The following is a 10,000-nucleotide window of genomic DNA, read 5'->3' on the forward strand; positions in this document are numbered from 1 at the left end:
ACTTCGGAGTTCTCAAAAGCGGCTTTTTAGTTGATTGATGGTGCGGATGGACGGAAGGCCGTGGACGGAAGGCCGTGGACGGAAGGCCATGGACGGAAGTCCAAAACCGAGAGAAAAATATGCGTTTTCAAACAAAATCGTTTCAGTGTTGGTAGGAATTATACCACACCTTTTTTTAACTAAATAAAACAAACTGAGAAAAATAAGTGCCAGTAGAAGTATTGAAGGAAAAGGTAGATCTTTAACAGCTGTTTGAAGAGCTTCAGTCATTCAGCTGTTTGGACATCTAGGGAAAGTTTAGAGATCCAGAACAGAGAAGATTCTTGATGTAGACGTCCCTCTTCCCCTGAGAGATGGTGGGACTAGATGAACAGTGCTAGAAGATCTAAGGGAGCATGGTGCAGTGTGAGGAGCGATCAAAACACTTCTGTATATCTTTAGTAGCATTACACCTTCATGCACTCAAACACACACGCAACATTTCTCCGTGAGCTTCGACCGACATCCTGCAGGTGTCATGATTAACCATCAGAACGCAGTGTATGAGTGGGGAGCGTTACTGAGCAGTAGGCAGTGGCTGCTGATGTCATTGTGTGTGGATCACTGCATGAGCTTTCATATCGCTCAGAAGCAGATCAGAGCGAGCAATAACACACTGAGCCTAAAACATCGAGACCGGATGGACATACTCCAAAACACACAAACACACACATACATACACACACACACACACACACACACACACACACACACACATACAGTGAGTGTGAGGTTTTACTCACCCTTAAAGTTAGGGCGGATTCTGGGGTCGTAGCTGATCAGGAGGCGGTTTAGGATGTTACTCGTTGAGTTAGCAGGAACCCGGGCGAGATCTTCTGAGGAGAGCTGCCTGAAGAACACAAACAGATCATCTGGTTTAATTGAACTCATACGGTAAATAATGTACAATATCAATTCGATAAGCTGAAGAAGAAATGAGAACTTTGAGGAAAAACAGCACCAGGTGTTAACAGCTACAGCTTCATTATTCAGATGAACCCAGGACGATGTACTGGGTGAGAAAAAGGGCACTTACGAGGGGCAGTACACCTGTTTGCCTTTCTTCTTGCCCTTCTTAGTTGATTTTTCTTTGGCGAATCCTCCGTCTATCCACAGGGTGAGGATGCAGAAGAGCAGGAGCAGCTTCAGGAGCTTCATCTTGCAGCACATTTCTCCAGCAGCCTAAGAGAAACAGCAGCAGCTCACAATGTTGATCACAACCTTTATTATCAATTCTCATTTTAGGAGTCTCAGAAAAACAGCAGTTAAAAGGTATTCTCTCTCTCTCTCTCTCTCTCTCTCTCTCTCTCTCTCTCTCTCTCTCATCTTTCTCTCTCTCTCTCTTTTATCTTCTCTCTCTCTTGCACTCTCTCTTTCTCTCTCTCTCTCTATCTCTTTTATCTTCTCTCTCTCTCTCGCACTCTCTCTCTCTCTCTCTCTCACTCTCTCTCTCTCATCTTTCTCTCTCTTTTATTTTCTCTCTCTCTCGCACTCTCTCTCTCTCTCTTTCTCTCTTTTTATATTTCTCTTTCTCTCTATCTCTCTTTCCCTCTCTTTTTTTCTCTCACTGACTCCTTACCTTTGCTTTGTGAGACAGTGATGCCTTTAAGTTTCTAAACATAAATCTGTCCATCATGTTGTCCACCTTCAGCTTCAGGCAGAATATAGTGTATATGTGGCAGGCAGTATGTGGTGCGTATACGGTAAACACTGTATGAATGTATATTTGTGGTAGACACGCGGCATGTACGGTATAAACTGTGTACATTATGGTATGTAAGCATTAGGCAGTACATGATGGTGTAAATGGTATTCCTGTGTACAGAATGAAATACATCATATATATGCAGGTAGAGTCTCACGTGAATAATATCACCAGGATCGCCTTCTTTCACCTTAGAAATATTGCTAAAATTAGAAATATGATGTCGTTACAGGATGCAGAAAAACTAGTAGATGTTTTTGTAACATCTAGATTAGACTACTGTAACGCCTTACTGTCTGGGTGTTGGAGTAAGTGCAGAAATAAGCTTCAGTTAGTTCAGAAAGCAGCAGCAAGAGTCCTCACTAGATCTAGAACATATGATCACATCAGCCCTGTTTTAATCATCTACACTGCTCCCAATTACATCTCACACTGATTATAAAATACTACTACTGACGTATAAAGCACTTAACGCTCTCACGCCGCAGTATCTGAGTGAACTTCTGTACCAGAATGATCCTCCACGCCTACTTAGATCAAAAGGTGCAGGCTATTTGTTGGTACCTCAAATAATAAAGACTACAGCAGGGGGCAGATGTTTCTCTTATAAACCCCACAGTTATGGAACAATGATCACATGTTTGCGTTTCACGTTATCGTTTCTTTAGTAACTGCCTGTTAACAAGGACCACAAATAGTCACCACACCCTGATTAAACGTGTAAATTTTGTGATGAGATGTGTATTAAACATCTTTGGAAGGAGTCTCCAGCGTCAGAGGAGTGCGCACTTCTATGTGGTTCCTCTGTTACATAACAAGCTGCTTATAAAGGAAAGAGTGTTTATAGCTGCTAGAGCTTTAAGAGTACAGGAACTAACTTGATTGCTTGATGAGGTCACATGACCAGGATTCATAAAACTCAAGTGTTGTTTCCATCCATGCATTTATCTGTCCATCCATCCATCATGGTGGAAAAATCAAAGCCAGAGCTGCTCAAGAACCTACTCAAACCTTTGTCCGAGCTCCAGACAGAGGGATTAGCGTGAGGGATCCCCCTGCCAGGACGAGTGCCAGAATCTCTCCGTCTAGACTCTCTCCTCCTCCACTACATCCATCGTCATTTGAACAGAAATGGGCCATGTTCCCTTTCTCTCTCTCTCTCTCTCTCTCTCTCTCTCTCTCTCTCTCTCTCTCTCTCTCTCTCTCTCTCACACACACACACTTTCTCTCTTTCTCACTTTCTCTCTCTCTCTGTCTTACAAGTTATCCTCTCCCTGGGACTTCTCTCTAATAATTCCCTTAGTTCTCTCCCACCTTCTCGTTGAGATCTTACTGAATCAGCACTGAGCCAACACACTCACACACACACACACACACACACACACACACACACACTCACACACAAATTTTTTTGGCTGTCTGCACTTAATTAGCCCATTTACATTCACGTACAAGAACCTCGGCGGTGATTTACACCCCAACATTTAACTCCTGTAACTGGATCGAGGAACCATTTATAATCCAAACAGTGGGACACGACATCCTAGAGAGAGAGAGAGAGAGAGAGAGAGAGAGAGAGGGAGTAAAAGTGTGTGTGTGTGTGTGTGTGTGTGTGTGTGTGTGTGTGTGTGTGTGTGTATTAAAATACAGACTCATGTCAGACATGAAATTTAATGTATAGAAATGATTTTAAAGGGATATTTAAAGGGGTTTTTATTAAAAGTTCTATACACATCCCCTTTGAAGAACCCTGTAGAACCGTGCATACAACCATGTGAACAGCAAGCTTCACCAGAACTAGCTCCTGGTCTGCAGAAACCTTCCGGAGCAGGAACTAAAACGTTCCCTTGAACGCTGCACCAGGAACTGAAACCCACCCGAGTTTGTCATGGAACTCTTAGGGGTTATTCAGGTATCCCACTCTTCTACATTTTGAAAGAACCTCTGATTGTTCTCAGAGAAAGAAGCTCTTGGTGTTTGTAGGAGGAAGGCCATGTATTGTGAATATTGTATATTTAAAAAAACATTATAGTATACATAAACGCGGTAGGCAGTATGTGGTGTATATACGGTAGGAAGCATTAGGCATATATAATATCTGGTGTATACTGTATGTGGTAGGAGTGTAAATGTGGTATAAGTGTAAATGTGGTAGGCGGTATTTGGTGTATATGTGGTAGGCGTGTAAATGTGGTAGGCGGTATGTGGTGTATATGTGGTAGGCGTGTATATGTGGTAGGCGTGTAAATGTGGTAGGCGGTATGTGGTGTATATGTGGTAGGCGTGTATATGTGGTAGGCGTGTATATGTGGTAGGCGTGTAAATGTGGTAGGCGGTATGTGGTGTATATGTGGTAGGCGTGTATATGTGGTAGGCGTGTAAATGTGGTAGGCGGTATGTGGTGTATATGTGGTAGGCGTGTATATGTGGTAGGCGTGTATATGTGGTAGGCGGTACGTGGTGTATATGTGGTAGGCGTGTATACACCGTAGGTGTATACGGTATGTGTCAGTAAGACAGCAGTGTGTTGTGTTTTTACACTTCATGAACTTGATTACGCTACGTGGCGCAGTAGTGAAGCCAAATACGAGACGTGAATGTTAACGTGTTATTGATCATCACGAATTCATTACAGTTTCACATACCCACACAGACCCACACACACACCCACCCACAACCACACACACACACATTTTTTTTTCTGCTACACACTGACCTTCTCATACACATTGCTATTCTAAATCCATTTTAACCCAAAATACACACAGTACTGTTTCACAGACGTGACTTGGAGATAAACAAGACTGTAGAGATGACTGTGTTCATTATCCTGAGTGAAGCTGGAAATGTGACTCACGTGACCTTCAGAATTTATGAGGAATTGAAAACAGGTAATGGATCATTAAACTAAATCTGATTTGTAGTTTTATATTTAGTAGTGTGGTTGTAAAAGCTATGTCAATAAAGAACAATATAAGATAGATAGATAGATAGATAGATAGATAGATAGATAGATAGATAGATAGATAGATAGATAGATAGATAGATAGATAGATAGATAGATAGATAGATAGATAGATAGATAGATAGATAGATAAACACTGGAGTGACCTTCACTGTACAAAGTTGATTAGTGCAATTTCACACACACACACACACACACACACACACACACACACACACACACACACACACACACACACACACACAGTCAGGATAGCTGAGACAGCGAGATCATTCATAAAACACTGATATATTAAATATTGAAGTGGATTTCAAGTGACATTATGTGGACTGAAAAAGTGTGTGTGTGTGTGTGTGTGTGTGTGTGTGTGTGTGTGTGTGTGTGTGTGTGTGTGTGTGTGTGTATACGCATGCGTCTGCATGTTTGCGTGCACTCAAGCATCCCATTGCAATGTCAGCCCCAGCCTGGAGGCAGGACACACACGCACACACACACACGCGCGCGCGCGCACACGCGCTTTCCCCTATTTAAAAGGTGGTTTGAGCGGCGCATAAAGAACAAAACAACCTGTAGCTGCAGTGAAGTTGCTGAAGAACTAAAGTAAAAAAAAAAGGGGGAGGAGAAAGAGAGATAAAGGGAAAAAAGCGAGAGAGAGAAGGACGGAATGATGCTGAGGAGGAAACACATAGCAACAACATCACGCAGCCGCATCCTCCATGACGACGGCAGGATGGAGGAGGGGCGGCAAGGATGCTGCTCACACACACGCATATCACACACATCACATTCACATATGACAAAACGAACACATTTATACAGCACCCATCGCGCGCGCGCGCACACACACACACACACACACACACACACGCACGAGCACGCACGCGTGCACACCTGGATAGACTCACCATTGCGCGCGCGATGTTCTAGTGGTTCTGGTTCGGGTCTAAATGATGGTTTACTCCCTCATCATTCAACTTCGGCAGCTTTTTTCCTGCACAGACTCGAGATGCTCTGTTTTCCTTCGCACGCGTTTTAGGTTACATTTCCACTCCTGCTCCTGTCCGTCCGCGCGCGTCCCTTTCCGCCGTTTATTGCTGAGCGGATGCGGCTTTGCGCGTGAATAAAAAGCACCGCTGTCCGGCCGCAACAGGGCAAACAAGATGGAGGAGAGTGCGCATGCGCAGTGGGAGGGCCGCGGAAACAGCTGGAACGCGCAGTGTGTTCATGAGAAGGAGAATAAGGACCAAAATAATTACAGAAAACATTATTACATGCATATTAAATATTATTATACACAATAATATCAATAAAAACAGTGCACAACCTACTGTTTATGATTTATTCTTTATAAATGAACCGAACCCCTTCACCTGGAGACCATTCTGTGCAGCTTCAAGATTCATGAAGTTAAAGGCAACTTAAGAACATTAAGGATGGATTTGGTTTGGAATTAATATTAACAGGAGCTCAGGTCTTCTCAGAATGAAGAGTTCTGCATTTAAGCACCAAACAGAACCGTGACAATGATGGAACTGTAATGAGTAGACGCTCAGTGTTAAGGATGAGGATGAGGTTCTGTTTTAAGTCTGGTTCCTCTCAAGATTTCATGATTGTCAATAATGTGGAAACTTTTATCGTTTTTTTGTTTGATTTGTTTTTGATAGTGTTTGAGACACACACACATGTTCTGCATGTTTCTTTGTAACAAACTCGGTAAAAGACAAAAAACACACAAGAACTGGACAGCGAACGAGTGGATGAAAGTTCTGTGGAGTCCAAATATGACATTTGTGTCTCTACCACAAAAACTTGTGTGAGATGGAGAACAGGAGAGAAGATGTGATCAGACTTCCTTACCCCCACACTCACACATAGAGGTGGAAGTTTCATGGTTTGGGGTTGTTTTGGAGCAGAGAAGGTTCCAGAAATTGAAAGGAATCCTGATCCAACATGGAGATCATTCCACACTTGAGCACCATACAGTTCCCATGGGTTCTCATGCTAAAAGGAAAACATTGCTGTAGGTTTCTACAGAGAACATTTGCACAACCAAAGAACCCTTAAAGTGTTTAAATGTTCTGTAAGTGAAAACTCATGTTCCAAGCTTCAGCTCTTACTTCACTCATATAGACATTCCTAATGTTCTAAACAATGATTCCAGTTAATCCAAAATATTCCTTAAAGTTTCCTCTTAAAAGTTATTCACCTTATGGTTTCTATGTGGATCCCTATGATAGCTAGGGTTCTCCAGTTGTCTTTGAGGGTTTCTCCCAAGGGTGAAGAAGGTTCTAAAAAGTTCTTAGCTTCCTTAAAGGTTCCTACTTCTGCATTCGGTTTTACAGTATATACTGGGACTTAAGGGTTAGAAATGTTCTCATGGTGTACACTTATTTGTAGGTTTATTAGGACAAGATTATTAACGTTGTCTAGGGAAGTAGAATACACCTCATTCCTGGGTTCCTCATTGGTTCCACAAAAACTTTTTTGACAGGGAAGCATTTAAATTTTGTTTAAGGATTCTCCTTGGATCCCCATCTAATAGACAGGGTTCTACACTGGAAATAGAGTAAGAAGGGGTTCTTGTAAAGGTTCTTAAAGCTCTGAAAATTGGTTTCTCAAAATAAAACACTGTGTTAGGGTTCTACAAAAACTAAAGAAGAACCTTTAATGGCTCTAATTGTTCTAATGTTGTATTTGTATTAGTCATTGGTACGGATTAGTATAAATTATGGTCTCTAAGAAAGTTCTCAGATACTTTTATCCTGTTTCCAGGATTCCAGGTGATCTGAAGATGTGATATCGAGTGCACCATAATCTTCAGATTAAAAGTTTCTTAAAGAATCTTTCATATTTGATTCTTATCTGTTTTAAGTGTTTTATCTGAATCCTGATCTGATAATTAGGGTTCTACACTTAATCAGCAAAGATTTCTTCAAAGAGGTTTTGAATCATTAAGGGTTCCCAAAAGTCGGAGGAAAGACCACTGTAAGGTTCTTCATCAAGGGACAATGAAGAACATTTCTTCAAATGTATGTAGATTTGGCAATTTGTTTGGATGTATACAAAATAAATGATAGATAAATGATTTCTCTAAAAATCTCTCTTATGTTTTCTTCACATCTTGGACTGTGGGTCAGTGTTCCTCAAAGGGTTCTTATCTTCTTTAAAGAGTTCTTTATGGATCTGTCTATGACAAGGCAGGTTTTTATACACACTTAATACATTTCACTCGAGGGAGAACTTGAGGCACTTTCAGGGTTCCAGATTGAACAAGATCATTTATGGTTTTGGGGAATTCTTGGACTTTGTCCTGAATTTGCTGTAGATTCGAGGAGGTTAAATGATGCACACTATGAGGTTCAGATTCCCCACAATGCACCCTGTTAGCAGGGACCAAAAAAATCTCAAACTCGCCTCGGAAATTTTTCTTGACTCATCAAAGTGTCGGCAGAAGGAAAAGCCAAACCGCTATATGAACACAAAGGCGTTCCTAACATCTCCAGAGCATCGTGTAAGTTCGGAAAACACCTTGGGCTCAGTTTCACGGGTCATTTTATACGCGATTGTACGTTCTCAGAGAGTTCAGGTTCCGCTTTGCAGGGGTCTCACCGATCCACACGTGAAATCCATCAGTGACCTGTGCAGAATGAATTAATCTCCAGCCTCAGAGCTGCAGCCTCCTAATGAAGCCCTGAACGGCACTGAACAAAGGCGTCCTTGTTTGGAGAAATCATTCAGCGCTTTGGCAGGAAGCCACCAGGCTGCTCAACGCCGGAGAGTCGAGCCAGAGACGTGTCAGAGCGCTCCAACTCGACATAATACCGTATTATATCAGGCATGCAAGCGCCGCTTCGCTAGCGGTCTCCACGCGGCTCTGTGTCGACACGCCGGCCCTCCAGGAGGAAAATAAAAACAGCAACATGGTGTGAAGGTTCTGCTTTTGTTCTTTCTTCTTCAAGTGGATTACCGGCTTGTGGTGATAGATACTGTATCTGTACGAAGACGTACCCCTGATAATCTCATCCCCAGCACTATCCTGAGAAAATGAGTCCTTGCTCTATCAAAGAGCTCGGTTCTCACGTGAAAAGTTCTTCATTCGGCATCTCTGTGGATCAAAAAAACCTTCCAAAAAAAGAACCATGTTATGTCCAAAGTATTCGAACAACCATCTTTTCTAGCCATATGTGGTTCTTTCTCAAACTTTAACTAGAAGTCCCAAACCTGCTCCAAGAAGATCTGCTTCACCTTCTCAACTACATCAGAAACGGGCTTTACTAACACACATCCGTTAGAATTTTTACTACCACACATAACACACATAACGTCACAGTAGAAGCACAAATCTCCACAAAATCTAGTGGAACATCTTCCCAGAAGAGTGGAGTTAATTATAACAGCACATGAAGCATAGATGTGGACTGAGATGAAGCACAAACTTATAGAAGTATGGTTTTAATCATAATGATCGCTTGTTGCAGGTATCTAGATTTTGTAACAGTAATGATATTTGATCAGGTTCTCGTTCTGGATCCTGATTGGTCAGAAGGTGTTGATTAGTTTTCTAAAACAGAAGCCCTGACAGTAGCTCAGGTTTACTGAATATACAATCGTTATAGTAACAGTTCATTCACAGGGTGTCAGAGGTCAAAGAGACAGAATACAGAGAGAACGGTGAAGAAATAGCATTTATAGCTGCGATAGAGAGAACAGGAACTAACCTTAAAGGTAAACATAAATGGATAAAAAGTATGGGGGGTCACACTTTAACAAAGAAAACGATAATAACGTATGATAACTGTACATGTACATGTTCACTGCAAAAACTCTTCATCTGGTCAAAGCTTACAATCGCATTTCTAGCCATTAAAATCATATGGATCTTATAATAAGAATAAAAAACTAAAGATAAAAAGTTCATTATTTTACCTGTAAATTAATTACCATCAGAGATATGATTGTGTGTGTGTGTGTGTGTGTGTGTGTGTGTGTGTGTGTGTGTGCTGTGTGTTACACGTCAGTCTTGTTGACATTACGCATGTACGCAGGATCCGGATTTTAATAGTGAACTTGTTTTAGTTTAAATGCTTTGTCTCATTTTAAGACAGAATATATAATGATGATGATTCGTACAGGAAGAGGAATTCTCTCGTTTAGTAGCTCTGGATTTAAGATCTTTTCACACAAATGAAGAAAAGCAAACTGTAATAAGTCAGTTTTAAGTTAATTTGAATAAACTGTTGTTTTGTATTGTTCTTTTCTAAAGACTATGTATGTTTCCTTTTTTTAAAGAA

At 41.4% G+C, this 10,000-nt stretch overlaps 1 protein-coding gene across 1 annotated transcript in view; it reads right to left on the bottom strand.

The window, feature by feature from the left end:
• The window catches only part of glrbb (glycine receptor, beta b), a 16,000-nt gene that overhangs the window by 5,306 nt on the left and 694 nt on the right, over positions 1-10,000 (bottom strand). The window contains exons 2-4 of the mRNA XM_083559802.1: positions 5,615-5,913; positions 1,076-1,221; positions 783-889 (exon numbers count right to left, since the gene is read on the bottom strand). Of these exons, the coding sequence (XP_083415928.1) occupies positions 783-889; positions 1,076-1,221; positions 5,615-5,617 (256 nt within the window). The 5' untranslated portion in view covers positions 5,618-5,913. The remainder of the gene's footprint in view (positions 1-782; positions 890-1,075; positions 1,222-5,614; positions 5,914-10,000) is intronic.

The sequence above is a fragment of the Silurus aristotelis genome, assembly GCF_946808225.1.
Source record: "Silurus aristotelis genome assembly, chromosome: 14".
In the NCBI taxonomy this organism is placed as follows: Eukaryota; Metazoa; Chordata; class Actinopteri; order Siluriformes; family Siluridae; genus Silurus; species Silurus aristotelis.